Raw genomic sequence first — 18,176 nt, 5'->3', positions numbered from 1 at the left:
CTTATTAGAATGTGGTCCGCTATGTGGATGCCCCAAAGCAGGGTCCTTACCTTCCTAGGCTAAGTAAGGGTGTGTTAAATAGTAGGTGGAAAGTTTTATTTTTAGAATGTTAGTTTAGAAATACCTTCTTTATTTTCTCTCTCTCTCTCTCTCTCTCTCTGCACTTGCTTTTAGTTCAGTGATACCGTAGGAAGGGTGTTTTGCTTTGTGCATGGCACAGGCAAATGTGTTCATGTTGTGCTATGCCTTCTGTTCCACACTGCCTTCTGGCTTCATTATTATGAGCAATCCAGGGGTTAAATATTTAAGATTCTTGCAAATTTCAATCCCCTGTAGACCAGGGTGCCACAGTCTGTTGGGAATAGGAATGTGCTATCAACACGGTGCCACAGTCTGTTGGGAATAGGAATGTGCTATTCCCACAGAAAGGTTGGGGACAGTTTAATGTGCTGTTGTCACAAGCACACCTGAATTGAACCAAACCCTATGCTGTGGGTTTATCAGTAGGTCACTCAGCTGAAAAGGTGAAACCCTCTTTGTGCTGTTGCTTTCATTTTGGAGAGCTGATAGTCTTTTTCACTCTAGGGATTAATTGATTGAAAGGGCTATTACTAGATGGTATATGGGACAGGTAATGGCCTTTCATCCTAGGTCGTCAGCTTACTGGCCAACATTTTTCAGATTAACTTCCAGGGGCATCCCGTCCCTTCAATGTCCCCATAGCCCTTCCACTAATATCCCCGTTCAGTCTCTCTCATCCCACCCAGTGCACCGCCCTTTACTCTGTAGAATACACAATAAGGTGAGCAGAGTTCCAGCTGCCTCCCCAGTGGAGCTATAGTAACCATGGCTGTTGGCAGTGGTCAGGAAGGCATGGCCATAATTCTACCTGGTAAAGGGGAGACAAGACGCTCGCTCTTGGCAGGATTCTTGCAGCAGAACAAAACCCCCTGGGCCCACCCCGTCCCTGTTCCACTGTGTCCTGGAAGAGGAGGGGGCATTACCCCTCCTGCTGTACCCAAAAGCCTGGGGAGAATGGGGCATGAAACCACCCTGCCTGATCTCTGAACCTCCCTTGCTGCATTGAGGCCCTAGGTGAGTGGGACTGTTTCCATCCCTGAATCTCTGCCATCCATCCCCTCCCTCCTGCAGCCAAGGCCTGGAGAAGAATGGGGCATGATCCCCTCCCTAACATACTGACCTTCCGACCCACCTACCAGTACCTACCTTCAACTTGTGCTGCCTGGGCTCTACGCTTTCGCCACCATGCCCCCCGCTTCATGCTCCCCTTGTCCTACCATTGGCTGCTGAGCTGGCCAACGCTGCCGCTCCCATTGGCAGAAGCATAGCAAAGGACAACTACGTTACCCAGAATCTTGTGTGTCAGTTACACAGTGTATCAGTTTCTGTCACTGGCTCAGAGAGAGCACAAGAGGGTGATGCACGTGTGGCCAACACACATGATTCTGGGTAAGGTAGTTTTTATGCCGGAGATAACATTAAGTCAGGGGTTGGGAGTTTTTTTGCTTGCAAACGGCAGTGTCCTTGACGTATTGGGAGACTTGGTCAGTCTGGTCATCAGTTCATATCCAGCCAAAATTGGCAGTGACTGAAAATCATTATCATTTGACAGGCCAAGCAGTGTAATTAGGTAGTAGTCTCAATCCCATTCCTATTGGATGGTGAAGGAACTGCTGTGCTTAATGTTTGTAGCAAATGTTTGCAACATAATCATCATTATCAACTCAATTGACACATTTTGGGCAGTCTCAGGAAGGCTAACAACTGTGTGGTCTTTAGAGACTGATGTGCTCTCTGAGCACCCAGAAACAGTCCCTCCAGAGCATGATTGAGGCATATTGGGGAAGCTTGCACTACCTTTCACTGTCCATGTTGCTTTGTTTAAGGAATGTAGGGATTCATTTATCAGAGCTATCCATCTGGCCTTTTTATTTTATTTATAGAAAATATTTTTTAGTCAGAGGGAACTGTGCCTTGCTGACTTTGACAGTGTTGATTTTCAGTGTCAATCTGCATAAAAACTGAGATGAGCTGTCTTTTTCATCAGGATGCCAAGTTACCCTGGATGATGATAAGTGGTCACCACAAAAGTGGTTCTACAGCTGTAACTGTGGATTTGGCTTGCGGAGAGAAGATCACAATTTAATATCAGCAAATCAATAAACAATTTGTTCTCAGCAACGTGGACGATAATATGCAGCTATAGAGACACTAAATCACTTGTATTTTATAATCTGAAATGTTTTTTGACCATGTACAGAAGAATACCATTAAAATAATTTGGTTTAGAAAAAGTTATGTTTTATCCAGGAGAGTATTTGCATATTTGTAATGAAATCAGTGAAAATTTTTGAGAAAGCTATCTTTGTTGCCCTGTTAGTGATTATCATGTCACCATTAATAACCATAGTTCTGTCAAAGAGTGGTATAAGGAGAAATGTGTTAAATTCTCCTAATAACTAACTGAGCACTATCAATGAGAATCTACTGACTTTATTGCTTTTTCTAAAGCCTCATTACTATATCATTTTTGTATTCTGAACTGTTTTGAAAACTGGGTGTCATTTGTGTTTACCTCTTTTTTTAGGTGATGATATTTGAACTTGCGGACCACATACAGTCATTTCTCAGTGAATATAATAAGCCACCTTCCAAGTCTTTTCATGAAGAAATGCTAAAAAATCAGCAAAAGGAACAAGAGAGACTGGCCCAGGAAGAACAGCGTCGGATGCAAGAAGCTAAGAGAAGAGAGGAACAGGAGGTAAAAGAATTAAAATGTTCATGTTCTCATTGTTTGTTATGAATATGTAAACTTTATAAGTGGATCCTTATATATATAACTAGTTGTGATGTTCCCCTCTGGTGTTATCTGGACTGGTGATCTGCTAGGTCACTCCAGTCCTTGACTCTGGGAGCCAGCCTTACCCTGCTCTGCTGTGAGAACCCCCTCTGCTGGGCTGTTCACGCACAGCCTCTGGCATGTAAGTTGCTCTTTGGATTGTGCAACCAAACGACACTAGCCAATATCTCCAGTCCCAGACACAACCCTAGGAACCTCCGTCTTGCGGTGTCCAGTTATGCCCACTGGATGTGCAAGCTTATATGAGTTTATCAGTTTAACAAAGAAATTGATATGTACCAGGCTTGTTATCCCAAGGGGAGTTTCTGACATACTTCAAACCAAATGCACTGCTTCAGGTAGAATAAACAAACAGATTTATTAACTACGAAGATAAATTTTAAGTGATTATAAGTCAAAGCATAACAGGTCAGATTTGGTCAACTGAAATAAAAGCAAAACACATTCTAAGCTGATCTTAACACTTTCAGTGCCCTTACAAACTTAGATGCGTCTCACCACAGGCTGGCTGGTTGATCTTCAGCCAGAGTCTCCCCTTTGATCAGCGCTTCAGTCGCTTGGTGTGGTGTCTGTAGATGTAGGTGGAAGAGAGAGAGAGAGCATGGCAAACATCTCTCCCTTTTATCATGTCCTTTCTTCCCTCTTCAGAGTCAGGTGAGCATTACCTCATTGCAGTCCCAAACTGACCAAAGGAAGGGGAGTGACTCACTTGAGAGTCCAACAGATCCTTTGTTGTTGCCTAGGCCAGTGTCCTTTGTTTCTGTAGGGCGGGGCTTGGCTGGGTTTGTCCCATAAATGCCCTGATGAGGTGTGAACTGCCGCTCTGCTGTTAGAGAATTTTTCCCTGGGTTTGCTTTAAGCCATGAGGATACATTTTTCAGCCTCATAACTATATACATGAAATTATAACCTATAACGTTACTATAATATTACTGTAACAACAATGCTCAGTGCATCATGAGTCCTCCGAAGACACCTGACATGACAAACTTTGCATTGGATACCACACAATCATTTTACAAGGATGAACATGGGGGTGCTGGGTGTTCCCCCGAGGTACAGAGCGTCACAATAGTTTATAAAGGTTACTAGTTAATAGATATTTTAATAAGTGGCTAATCAGTTGGTATAGATTGTTACAGTGCAGCAGGATAACAGCTTCCTTATAACAATGGCTTATAGTCATCAATAACACCTTTTTTTCTGGTGTGCTTATAACCGTCAGTAATGCAAATTACTTGTTATGATCTTGTTGTGGACATCAATTATTATTAACCCATTGTAAACCATTTTCTATATAAAGTTTTATTTATAAGTGTGACCATATAAATATTTGAAGTGCATTTCATCTTCAACTACAAAGGGAGTCGCTGTGTTAGCTCAGACCAGAACACCAGATACCCTAGATACTGGTCTTGTCTTCATACCACATCTCCCTACATACCTGCAGTACCTCTGTTTTGGAGTATAATTAATCTGTTTCTAAAACTTCTTTTCTTAGCATCATTAAAGGAGAAGGGGGGAAACGAGGCCAGGAGACCTGGCTGTCTTTTAAAGAATCCTTATTGAGGTTACAGGAACAAACCATCCTGATGTGTAGAAAGAATAGTAAATATGGCAGGCGACCAGCTTGGCTTAACAGTGAAATCCTTGCTGATCTTAAATGCAAAAAAGAAGCTTACAATAAATGGAAGATTGGACAAATGACCTCCAGGGAGGAATATAAAAATATTGCTCAGGCATGCAGGAGTGAAATCAGGAAGGCCAAATCACACTTGGAGTTGCAGCTAGCAAGAGATGTTCAGAGTAACAAGAAGGGTTTCTTCAGGTATGTTTGCAACAAGAAGAAAGCCAAGGAAAGTGTGGGCCCCTTAGTGAATGAGGGAGGCAACCTAGTGACAGAGGATGTGGAAAAAGCTAATGTACTCAATGCTTTTTTTGCCTCTGTCTTCACGAACAAGGTCAGCTCCCAGACTACTGCACTGGGCAGCACAGCATGGGGAGGAGGTGACCAGCCCTCTGTGGAGAAAGAAGTGGTTCGGGACTATTTAGAAAAGCTGGATGAGCACAAGTTCATGGGGCTGGATGCGCTGCACCCGAGGGTGCTAAAGGAATTCGCGGATGTGATTGCAGAGCTGTCATAAATATAAAGGGAAGGGTAAACCCCTTTAAAATCCCTCCTGGCCAGAGGAAAAATCCTCTCACCTGTAAAGGGTTAAGAAGCTAAAGGTAACCTCGCTGGCACCTGACCAAAATGACCAATGAGGAGACAAGATACTTTCAAAAGCTGGGAGGAGGGAGAGAAACAAGGGGTCTGTGTGTCTGTCTATATGCTGCTTTTGCTGGGGATAGACCAGGAATGGAGTCTTAGAACTTTAGTAAGTAATCTAGCTAGGTATGTGTTAGATTATGATTTCTTTAAATGGCTGAGAAAAGAATTGTGCTGAATAGAATGACTATTTCTGTCTGTGTGTCTTTTTTGTAACTTAAGGTTTTGCCTAGAGGGATTCTCTATGTTTTGAATCTAATTACCCTGTAAGGTATCTACCATCCTGATTTTACAGGGGGGATTCCTTTACTTCTATTTACTTCTATTTCTATTAAAAGTCTTCTTGTAAGAAAACTGAATGCTTTTTCATTGTTCTCAGATCCAAGGGTTTGGGTCTGTGGTCACCTATGCAAATTGGTGAGGATTTTTACCAAACCTTTCCCAGGAAGTGGGGTGCAAGGGTTGGGAGGATTTTGGGGGGTAAGATGTGTCCAAACGGCGTTTCCCAGTAAACCCAGTTAGAGTTTGGTGGTGGCAGTGGATATTCCAAGGACAAAGGATAAAATTAATTTGTACCTTGGGGAAGTTTTAACCTAAGCTGGTAAAAGTAAGCTTAGGAGGTTTTCATGCAGGTCCCCACATCTGTACCCTAGAGTTCAGAGTGGGGAGGAACCTTAACAAGAGCCATTGGCCATTATCTTTTAAAACTCATGGCGATTGGGGGAGGTCCCAGATGACTGGAAAAAGGCTAATGTAGTACACATCTTTAAAAAAGGGAAGGAGGAGGATCTGGGGAACTACAGGCCAGTCAGCCTCACCTCAGTCCCTGGAAAAATCATGGAGCAGATCCTAAAGGAATCAATTCTGAAGCACTTATAGGAGAGGAAAGTGATCAGGAACAGTCAGCATGGATTCACCAAGGGCAAGTCATGCCTGACTAATCTAATTACCTTCTATGACGAGATAACTGGCTCTGTGGATAAGGGGAAAGCAGTGGACATATTGTTCCTTGACTTCAGCAAAGCTTTTGATACGGTCTCCTACAGTATTCTTGCCAGCAAGTTAAAGAAGTATGGGCTGGATGAATGGACTATAAGGTGGATAGAAAGCTGGCTAGATCGTCGGGCTCAACTGGTAGTGATCAATGGCTCCATGTCTAGTTGGCAGCCGGTATCAAGTGGAGTGCCCCAAAGGTCAGTCCTGGGGCCAGTTTTGTTCAATATCTTCATTAATGATCTGGAGGATGGCGTGGACTGCGCCCTCAGCAAGTTTGCAGATGACACTAAACTGTGAGGAGTGGTAGATATGCTGGAGGGTAGGGATAGGATACAGAAGGACCTAGACAAATTAGAGGATTGGGCCAAAAGAAATCTGATGAGGTTCAACAAGGAGAAGTGCAGAGTCCTGCACTTAGGACAGAAGAATCCCATGCACTGTTACAGACTAGGGACTGAGCAGCTAGGCAGCGGTTCTGCAGAAAAGGACCTAGGGTGGATGAGAAGCTGGATATGAGTCAGCAGCGTGCCCTTGTTGCCAAGAAGGCTAACGGCATTTTGGGCTGTATAAATAGGGGCATTACCAGCAGATCAAGGGACGTGATTGTTCCCCTCTATTTGACATTGGTGAGGCCTCATCTGGAGTACTGTGTCCAGTTTTGGGCCCCACACTACAAGAAGGATGTGGAAAAATTGGAAAGCGTCCAGAGGAGGGCAACAAAAATGAGTAGGGGACTGGAACACATGACTCATGAGGAGAGGCTGAGGGAACTGGGATTATTTAGTCTGCGGAAGAGAAGAATGAGGGGGGATTTGATAGCTGCTTTCAGCTACCTGAAAGGGGGTTTTAAAGAGGATGGATCTAGACCGTTCTCAGTGGTAGCAGATGACAGAACAAGGAGTAATGATCCCAAGTTGCAGTGAGGGAGGTTTAGGTTGAATATTAGGAAAAACTTTTTCATTAGGAGGGTGGTGAAGCACTGGAATGCCTTACCTAGGGAGGTGGTGGAATCTGCTTCCTTAGATATTTTTAAGGTCAGGCTTGACAAAGTGCTGGCTGGGATGATTTAGTTGGGAATTGGTCCTGCTTTGAGCAGGGGGTTGGACTAGATGACCCCCTGAGGTCCCTTCCAACCCTGATATTCTATGGTTCTATGATTAAGAGGCTATGTCTTTGGAAGTAATTTTCCTTTTGTTACTACTCCTGTTCTCTTTCAACATGGAATTGTTATAATTCCCTTGAAGTAGCTAAGAAACTGGTTTTACTGAATTATTTATGCATCTGGGATCAGTAGATCCTTTTTAAAATCCTTGAAAAATCAATACTCTAGCTTTTTTCTCAAAAATAAAAATGAAGATTGTTTTGTGTTTGTGTTTCTGATAGCAGTAAAATGTATTTCAGCAACGTGAAATTCTTGATGAGATTCAGAGAAGGGAGGAGGAGAAGAGAGAAGGAAGAAAAAAGAAAGAAATGGCAAAACAGGTATTGTTTTTAACCTAATGTGCAAGAACACTTTGTAATATTTGCTGTAAGCAGTATAGCACATGATTATAAATACTAAGGAGAATAAAATGAATACATTTGTATCACATGCTTTCTTAATTTTCTTGATGAAATATTTTTGATGGGTATTCATAAATTTAAGTAATGATTTTTGTTCTTGAAGTGTAGCTGTTGCTTCTGAAGTTAATTTGGTATATACTGAATTTTATCTATCTTACTGTATTGGCATCTTTTCAGGGCACTGACACTCTGTATTAATTTATCCAAGTGAAAGATATCAAACAGATTAAATAAAACTAATCTATAATCTTCAATTTCAACATGAAATGTCTTTATGTGCTTGCCAGTGCATAATGCTGAAACCTTCCGATTCTCAGTCTTCTTCCCCAACTTCAAATATGTACTCCTTGTGGAAACCTACCATTTCCTTACCGAGGTGACTTTACAGGATACATAGTGAAGTTAATCCATACATTTTGAGGACAGAAGCAATCCCTTTACTTGTTTGTTTCTTTCACCTATTCCCAGGAACGTTTGGAAATTGCCACTTTTACAAGCCAAGAAAATTCTTTCAAAAGAGACACTGTAGGGCACAAATCTGCTTCCGGTTTAAATGGAGGTGCACTGGAACATGGAGGGAACAATAAACATCGCACAAATTCCACTGGGCGTTCAAAGTATGTATTGTTTCATTTTGGATGTGGTTAGGGTTTTTTACTATTTGGTAAATATTAGATTTTAAAGTGCTTTGGGCATCATGCAATACTTTATAATTAGGCTTGGAAGGATTATCGGCCTTTACTGTTAAGAATCTAATAATCTGTTTCACTGTGCGCGCACCCACACACATGAAAAAATATTTTTGTCAGTGATAATAGATGTAAACAGGTAGGCAAAGTAAGAAAAATGCTGCTTGAGAACTTATTAGATTGATTTAAGGATATTATATTTTGACATGATGTTGACAGTTTATATTTTAATGGTTATAAAGCTTTAACCTTTTGAATCTCAGTGATTACTGTCATTAAGTAATTATTGTCTGACCGCCCCCCCATTGTCTAATCTCCTCCCCATAATTTCCTGCAATTGAAAATTTAAATCAATAAATCTAGAAAAAATGCTTGAGGATAAACATTGATATTATCTGTCGAAATTATAAAAATTGAATTCTGCCAACACTATTTATAAGCTTTGTTTAAGTTGGGAGTGCTTAACATGATAGTGATAAGTAGAAAACTTTCTTGTGTGTGCGAGGCTTATCTATCAGTTTAAATTAAAAATATATATTTCTGTCCTTTGTGGCTATGAGAAAAACCTTCTGAATGTGAATTGATGCGGTGCTGTCTTCCTATGTCTACACTACAAAATTAGGTCGAATTTATAGAAGTCGATTTTTTAGAAAGCAGTTTTATACAGTCAATTGTGTGTGTCCCCATTAAGCGCATTAAGTCGGCGGAGTGCCTCCACAGTTCCGAGGCTAGCGTCGACTTTCGGAGCGTTGCACTGTGGGTAGCTAGCCCACATTCTCCGCCGCCCATTGGAATTCTGGGTTAAGCTCCCAATGCCTCATGTACCCAAAACCACCCGCGACAATATTTTTGCCCCATGTCGTCAGTCACCCCTCCCTCCGTGAAAGCAACGGCAGACAATCGTTTTGCGCCTTTTTTCTGTGCGGGCGCCATACTGCTTTCAGCACATGGTGCAGTAGGGCTGCAAACCATCGTCATCGAACGACCGCTTCCGCTGCCACTCTGCTCTCCTGCTGCTATGAATCCACCTTGCAGGTCCTCTATATGACCATCGTCATCCACCGCTTCCGCTGTCACTCTGCTCTCCTGGTGGTCTCGCAGGGTTGCTTCCGCTGCCACTCTGCACGGCTGCTGTTGTCTCGCCATACCATGGCAAGCGTGCAGCCCGCTCAGCTTTTGTGTCCTGCCAGCAGACAGTGCAGTAGGTCTGCAAAACTGGTCATCCAACCACCGCTTCCCCTGCAACTCTGCTCTCCTGCAGACGCCATACCACAGCAAGCATGGAGCCCGCTCAGATCACCGCGGCAGTTATGAGCATTGTAAACACCTCGCGCATTGTCATGCAGCATATGCAGAACCAGAACCTGCAAAAGCAGGCGAGGAGGTGACGGCAGTGCGGTGACGAGAGTGATGAGGATATGGACACAGACTTCTCTCAAAGCACGGGCCCTGGCAATTTGGCCATCCTGGTGGCAATGGGGCAGGCTCATGCCATGGAACCCCGATTCGGGGCCCAGGAAACAAGCACAGACTGGTGGGACCGCATAGTGTTGCAGGTCTGGGATCATTCCAGGAGTACTTGTGGCACCTTAGAGACTAACAAATTTATTTGGGCATACGCTTTCGTGGACTAAAACCCACTTCATCGGGTGCATGTAGTGGAAAATACAGTAGGAAGATATATACACACAGAGAACATGAAACAATGGGTGTTGCCATATGAACTGTAATTATATAAATATTTAATACGAGAATTAATAATAGCCAATATAGTAACTCCATGTTATTTTACTATTTTCTGCCTTGGGAGCTGTGGAGGTAGTTTGGGTTTAGGATAGTTACATTTGCTGAATGTTTCTGCCAAAATGACTAGCAGTGATCTAGTTACATGATGACGTAAATTGTCATCTCTGGGTTTTAGCATTAACAGACCAATTAAATGAATGGGGCAGTTCACACCTCTGAGCTATTTTTTTCTGCCTGTGCAAATTCAGACATTACATTGACTAAGGCCAGGTCTACACTACAGTCGGTATAACTACGTTGCTCAGGGGTGTGAAAAATCCACACACCGAAGCAATGTAGTTATACTGACCTAACCCCCCGTGTAGACAGCGCTATGTCGGCGGGAGAGCTTCTCCTGCCAACATATCTACCGTGTCTCAGGGAGGTGGATTAACTATGCTGACAGGAGAAGTTCTCCTGTTGGCACAGTAACATCTTCACTAAGGCTGTTTCTACATTGCATACCTTACAAAGGCCTGGCTGTGCCGCTGTAAGGTGCACTATGTGTTCGCCCTTTGTCACTGGGGGAGAGGTCTCCTGGCAACAAAATAAACCCGCGTCCAGTGAGGGGCAGTAGCTTCGTCCCGCTGACGAAGCGGTGTCCACACTGATGCTTTTTGTCACTAAAACTTTTCTCGTTCGGGGGGTATTTTTTCTCAACCCTGAGGAACAAAAGTTTTAGTGACGAAAGTGGCAGTGCAGACATAGCCTAAAGTACCGCAGCTGCAGCGCTGTACGTGAAGACAAGCCCTTACACTCAGCATGTGTTTTTATGGTTATCCTCATCACCATGAAGGGCTAGAAACATATCTTTAAATAATGAAAGCTGAGATTTTACAGCAGGAGGTGGATTTCAAGGCATGGAGGGGATTCCATTTTAAATTCCGCCACTACAGCATCACAGAATCCATGAGGCCCTAGCTATGAGTGAGCAGTTTCTTATGGGACTATTATGATTGTTTTTAAGATTTCTTTTCAAACTGTACCAAATAGAATAACGTGATGTATTTATCTGATAGGGCAAATGAGTATCAGCACAGTAAATTAGTCAGCCCTCCCTTAGGAGGAATAACTTGGTAGTACTGTTAAACACAACCTTTCTCGAGTGCCCAAGGAGCAGCCAGACAGAAGTAGTGTTCCAAGGGGAAATGTGCTTGTTGGTCCCTTGGAAAATAATTTGCTAGCACTAATTAAATCCTAGGTCTGTTAATGAAGTTTTAAGGGGAACAGTGCATTGAGAATTCAGTTCCCCATAGTCTGTCTGTAGCAGCTCCATGGAGTCATCTCAGCAGCACACCAGTAATCTTGGGAGTAGCGTGACACTTATTTTCAGAATTCTGCTTTCCATTTCTGTAGGGTTTTTTTTTCTGCTGTGAGTTGAACTGAGGGTACCCAAACTTTGTAACACTGAGGGTGCATGTAATATGCATATAAATTTTACATAATTATTTTAGCAAAAGTAAATGTGTACAATCATAGTAGCTTGCTTTGGCATCTCCCTTGCTGAATAAAGATTGCTTGTTTGTAGGTTCACCAGCCATATCAGCAATACTGCTTAGCACTACTAAATCTTTAAATTGCTTTACAGACTTACTAATGGGTCAGTGAAAACCTGATGTTGGTCAGGTTTGTCTTCTCTTTGCATTTATAGGAAGTATGTGGACTAAAGCCAAGAACTAAATGCAGCCTTTTTGCTTTGAGCATCCCTACTTTAAAACAAGAACAACAAATTGACATATTTCTGTGGTCCCAAATAGTGCAGATTTGGCTTAGACAGGACCGGCTGTAGGGACCAGCAAAGCAAGCACATGCTTGGGATGGCACAATTCCAGAGGCGGCATTCCGGCCACCCTTCTTTTTTTTTTTTTTTGCTTGGTCAGTTGCGGTCTCGGAGCTTGGGGCAGCAAAAAACCTAGAGCCGGCCCTGTGCTTAGAATTAATTCTGCATTGCTTTGTCACTGGACATGTGTAATGATTCATAACTACTTGTAGATAGGAATTGATTGACAGATATGAAGTTTTATATGCAACGTCAATAGTTGAACACTTCTTCTGACTTTATAAATGAAAGCCTCTACTCAGTGGTTTCCATTAACTCTGTTGTCCTTACTACTTAAGCACTAGTGTGCTTCATGCTATTAGTGTGTGCAGAGAGCATAAGGGAAAACTCACTGAGCATATTATCTCATTTAGATCCCCCAACATTTCAGCCAGAATGCCTTAGCCATTTCTGAGAATGAGGCTAGAGAAAAATCTGATGCTTTGCCAAAGTTAAAATCTGGTGATCTTTTCTATGAAAACCTCTATTACCCCCATGCTTTGGAGAAGGACATCGACATTTTTCAGGGAGTGGCCTCTCTCAGGGATGTGTCTATTGCAGGGGTGAGCAAACTACGGACCGGAGGAACGCATCTGGCCCTCTATACGTTTTAATCTGGTCCTGAAGCTCCTGCCAGGGAGCAGGGTCCGTGGCTTGCCCTGCTCCAGTGTTCCAGCCGGGGGCTTGCCCAGCTCTGCGCGGCTCCCAGAAGCAACGGCATGCCCCCCTCCAGCTCCTATGCACGGGCAGTCAGGGGGCTCTGCACGCTGCCCCCACCCCAAGTGCCGCCCCCGCAGCTCCCATTGGCTGGGAACCACGGCCAATAAGAACTGCAGGGGCAGCACCTGTGGATGGGGCAGCGCGCTGAGCCGCCTGGCTGTGCCTCTGTATAGGAGCCAGAGAGGGGACATGCTGCTGCTTCCAGCAGTTGCTTGAGGTAAGCACCACCTGGAGCCTGCACCCCTGACCCAGCCCTGATCCCTCTCCTGCCCTCCGAACTGCATGACCCCAGCCCGGAGCACCTTCCTGCATCCCCAGCCACAGCCCGCACCCCCAGCCGGAGCCCTCATCCCCCTGCACCCCAACCCCGTGCCCCAGCCTGGAGTCCCCTCCTGCACCCTGAACTCCTCATATTAGCTAAATTGGAAAAGATGGGGATCAATATGAAAATTGAAAGGAGGATAAGGAACTGGTTAAAGGGGAGACTACAACGGGTCACACTGAAAGGTGAACTGTCAGGCTGGAAGGAGGTTACTAGTGGAGTTCCTCAGGGACTGGTTTTGGGACCAATCTTATTTAATCTTTTTATTACTGATCTTGGTACAAAAAGCGGGAATGTGCTAATAAAGTTTGCGGATGACACAAAGCTGGGAGGTATTGCCAATACAGAGAAGGACCAGGATATCATACAGGAAGATCTGGATGACCTTGTAAACTGGAGTAATAGTAATAGGATGAAATTTAATAGTGAAAAGTGCAAGGTCATGCATTTAGGGATTAATAACAAGAATTTTTGTTATAAACTGGGGACGCATCGCTTGGAAGTAACAGAGGAGGAGAAGGACCTCGGAGTATTGGTTGATCACAGGATGACTATGAGCCGCCAATGTGATGTGGCCGTGAAAAAAGCTAATGCTGTCTTGGGATGCATCAGGCGAGGTATTTCCAGTAGAGATGAGATAAGGTTTTAGTACTGTTATACAAGGCACTGGTGAGACCTCATCTGGAATATTGTGTGCAATTCTGGTCTCCCATGTTTAATAAAAATGAATTCAAACTGGAACAGGTACAGAGAAGGGCTACGAGGATGATCTGAGGAATGGAAAACCTGTCTTATGAAAGGAGACTCAAAAAGCCTGGCTTGTTTAGCCTAACCAAAAGAAGGCTGAGAGGTGATACATTGCTCTCTATAAATATATCAGAGGGATAAATACCAGGGAGGGAGAAGAATTATTTAAGCTCAGTACCAATGTGGATCCAAGAACAAATGGATACAAAACTGGCCATCAGGAAGTTTAGACTTGAAATTAGATGAAGGTTTCTAACCATCAGAGGAGTGAAGTTCTGGAACAGCCTTCCAGTGGGGGCAAAAGACATATCTGGCTTCAAGACTAAGTTTGGTAAGTTTATGGACGGGATGATGTAGATTCATAGATACTAAGGTCAGAAGGGACCATTATGATCATCTAGTCTGACCTCCTGCACAACGCAGGCCACAGAATCTCACCACCCACTCCTGCGAAAAATCTCTCACCTATGTCTGAGCTACTGAAGTCCTCAAATCGTGGTTTAAAGACTTCAAGGAGCAGAGAATCCTCCAGCAAGTGACCCGTGCCCCATGCTACAGAGGAAGGCGAAAAACCTCCAGGGCCTCTTCCAATCTGCCCTGGAGGAAAATTCCTTCCCGACCCCAAATATGGCGATCAGCTAAACCCTGAGCATATGGGCAAGATTCATCAGCCAGATACCCAGGAAAGAATTTTCTGTAGTAACTCAGATCCCACCCCATCTAACATCCCATCACAGGCCATTGGGCCTATTTACCATGAATATTTAAAGATCAATTAACTACCAAAATCATGTTATCCCATCATACCATCTCCTCCATAAACTTATCGAGTTTAATCTTAAAGCCAGATAGGTCTTTTGCCCCCATTGCTTCCCTTGGAAGGCTATTCCAAAACTTCACTCCTCTGATGGTTAGAAACCATCGTCTAATTTCAAGTCTGAACTTCTCAATGACCAGTTTATATCCATTTGTTCTTGTGTCCACATTGGTACTGAGCTTAAATAATTCCTCTCCCTCTCCAGTATTTATCCCTCTGATATATTTATAGAGAGCAATCAAATCTCCCCTCAACCTTCTTTTAGTTAGGCTAAACAAGCCAAGCTCCTTGAGTCTCCTTTCATAAGACAGGTTTTCCATTCCTCGGATCATCCTAGTAGCCCTTCTCTGTACCTGTTCCAGTTTGAATTCATCCTTCTTAAACATGGGAGACCAGAACTGCACACAGTATTCCAGGTGAGGTCTCACCAGTGCCTTGTGAGATGGGATAGCCTAATTTTGGCAATTAATTGATCTTCGACTATTAGCGGTAGATATATCCAATGGCCTGTGATGGGATGTTAGATGGGGTGGGATTTGAGTTATTACAGAGAATTCTGCCCTGGGTGTCTGGCTGGTGAGTCTTGCCCACATGCTCAGGGTTTAGCTGATCACCATATTTGGGGTCGGGAAGGAATTTTCCTCCAGGGCAGATTGGCAGAGGCCCCGGGGGCTTTTCGCCTTCCTCTGCAGCATGGGGCACGGGTCACTTGCTGGAGGATTCTCTGCACCTTGAAGTCTTTAAACCACGATTTGAGGACTTCAGTAGCTCAGACATAGGTTAGGGGTTTGTTATAGGAGTGGGTCGGTGATATTCTCTGGCCTGCGTTGTGCAGGAGGTCAGACTAGATGATCATAATGATCCCTTCTGACCTTAAAGTCTATGATTCTATGATTTCTGGCCCCACCCCGGAGCCCTCACCCTCTCCCGCACCCCCAATTTCATGAGCATTCATGGCCTGCCATACAATTTCCATACCCAAATGTGGCCCTCAGGCATTGTTCCCTCTAAGCTGTGTGCGTGTGCGCGCGCACACAGATCTTAAACCCCGCTCACACGACAAAACACCACGCGCACTCTGGCTTCGGCAGCAGCTTTTTTTGTTTGTTTGTTTTTTGTTTTGCTTCGGCTGCGGCACTGAAGAAATTCTTTGCACACACGGCCTATTAAAAATTAGAGGGAACATTGACCTCAGGCGAAAAAGTTTACCCACCCCTGGTCTACTGCCTCCATGAGAGAATCTGCCCAAACTTGGCTAAGTTATAAACCTTTGAAAAATCTCAAGATATATTTTTGATTTTAGGAGCTAAAAATTTCTGAAGGCTCCATCCTCACTAGGCATAAAGCCTCTCACAGCTCCTAGTGCTGTTCAGACTGTGCATATGCTATCCGCACAGAGCAACTGAGCATGGTCCCTCCATCCCAGCACTACAGGAGCAATGCTGGACTTTCCCTGAAATTGCTGCTCCAGGTCAGGATGGAGCTAGATCCTGGAATTGCAAGTAGGGAGTCTCTCTCCTGTGTTCTCAGTGACCCTGTGCTGTGATCTAGGCAGCGTAGAGGAGGATGTTGTCTGATATGAATGCAGAGGTGACAAGAGCTGGAGCCAGGAGGGAAAAGGAATAGATTGTGATAAATGTAGGGAGACTGTGGCTGGAGAAGGGAAGAGAAAGTGGGATTGGGGGGCAGGGGAAGGGGAGTCTGGGACTGGTTGGGCAAGGAGACTGAGACATGGGCCAGGAAGTGGAGAGACTGAGACAAGAAGTTGGGAATGCAGTAGAGTGGGAGACTGGGACTGGAAGCCTGTGAGGGTAGGAGGAGGAGACAGATTAGAGCTAGCTGGGCCAGGAAACTGGGATGATGAACCAAGGGTGGGGAAGGGATATGGCAGAAGGGATCAGCTTTGTGGGGAATGGGCAGAAGAGTCTGTTTCCACTAAAACATGTGCCCCTCCAGAGGCTGGAGTGGAACTCAGGATTCCTGAATCTCAACATGTCTTTGTTGTCAGCAAATATCTGTAAAACCTATGAGGAAATGGTGTGTCGAGTCCCCCTCTTGTGCTGCTCCAAGTAGAGGATAACTTCTTAGAGCTATCAGTTACTGCATTAGCTCAAGTGGCAGAGGTGTGTGCAGTGGATAGAAAGGGTGTCAACATGAGGCCATGATTAAATTTTGTTTTTTTCAGTTTGCTTTTTTAAAAACCCAGGAAACCACACAAAGTATGATACGAGAATACTACTATTGCAAAGTCAAGCGCTCAAAAAATTAGAAAATGCTACTGCAACCTTATTTCATTTCCCTTGTGTGTATCTATTACGATACAGTCTTTAATTATGTGGCCACATGCTATTTTTCTGCAGGACCCCTGAGTTCATTCAGTGCACAGGGTGGACCTGCTGTAAGGATGAATTGGGGCTGTGTACTAAAGAAGGCTGCTGTTTGTAGGACCCTGCCTCATTTGTTGCAGAAGTAGGATGGTGTATAGTGAATGAGGCAGGGGAGTGCAGGAAGTGAAAGGATGGTCTCATAGTTAAGGGCAGTTGAGTGCTGCCTTGAAGAATTGGATTATATTTCTACCTTGTCCACAAAGTTCCTCTGTGACTGTCTTGTAGACCTGTTGATCAGTGGATCTAGGTTTAATAAAACAGTTGTGTGTGCTTGCTTTCTTGAGGGTTACATAAAAATTTTATTCGTTCTTCCTCCAACTGGGAAAGGACATGTGCAAAGCCCTTTACCGTTTTTTTTATTTGCTTCACTACCAGTGCATTCCATGTGCATTCTTCCCAGCTTTGGTCTCAGCTCATGAGGTTTAACCATCCCAGTATCTGGATTCTGAATGCCTGCAGCTTTCAGAATTTAAATTGACTGCATAACTGCTCCAGTAAACGGCTTTCATCTGCCTATCCTGACTTCAGGTCATAAATTAGCAGTTCCAGTTCAGAAGCTTCATCCTTACCAGACAGGCAAGGTATCCATTCTTTCTGAACCACCCACTCTTCACAAATTCAGGAAAACTGTTTTTTTTTCTGGCCCGTCCCCTGTGCTGATTGGCCCAGAGCCTTCTTTCCTCACCAAGCATAACCATTCTCTTCCATCCCCTAGAATCAAATTAGGGCAATTAATTCCTGTTTCTTCTGGCTAATTGTTGGCATGGCAACTCCAACTAATTTCCAAGTGTCAGCACTCTCTGGAACTAGTTTAATTTCCAAAGAAAGTGAACAAGAAAATGGTACAGCATAAGTAGGTATAAAGCCTGTGGCAAGGGAGACAAGTTGAGAGTTTCTCTCATACTCCATTTGTATCACATTTACACATTTAATCATTCCACAGTGCTTCGGAGTACCCTGTCACAATGATTCTAGGCAAGTCACTTAAACCACACTTTTCCCAAGTGGTCACTGATTGTGTGTTTCTTATTTTCTGGTTGCTGAACTTGATACCCTGGGGTCTCATTTACCGAAGACCTGAGCACTCAAAGCTACAACTGAAATCAGTGGGATCTGTGCTATGAACATATCAAGTTCTTTATAATACTAAATATTCTGAAAAATCAGGTCCTAGTCATCTG

General features: G+C 43.9%; 1 protein-coding gene across 1 annotated transcript in view; it reads left to right on the top strand.

Moving 5' to 3' along the window:
• Nucleotides 1–18,176, top strand: part of EIF2AK4 (eukaryotic translation initiation factor 2 alpha kinase 4) — a 74,979-nt gene that overhangs the window by 8,762 nt on the left and 48,041 nt on the right. The window contains exons 4-6 of the mRNA XM_074955720.1: nt 2,609–2,782; nt 7,548–7,628; nt 8,178–8,326. Of these exons, the coding sequence (XP_074811821.1) occupies nt 2,609–2,782; nt 7,548–7,628; nt 8,178–8,326 (404 nt within the window). The remainder of the gene's footprint in view (nt 1–2,608; nt 2,783–7,547; nt 7,629–8,177; nt 8,327–18,176) is intronic.

This window comes from Natator depressus, chromosome 6, assembly GCF_965152275.1.
Source record: "Natator depressus isolate rNatDep1 chromosome 6, rNatDep2.hap1, whole genome shotgun sequence".
Taxonomy (NCBI): Eukaryota; Metazoa; Chordata; order Testudines; family Cheloniidae; genus Natator; species Natator depressus.
Note: the sequence above shows the minus strand (reverse complement) of the source record. Positions and strands in the feature narration are given on the sequence as shown.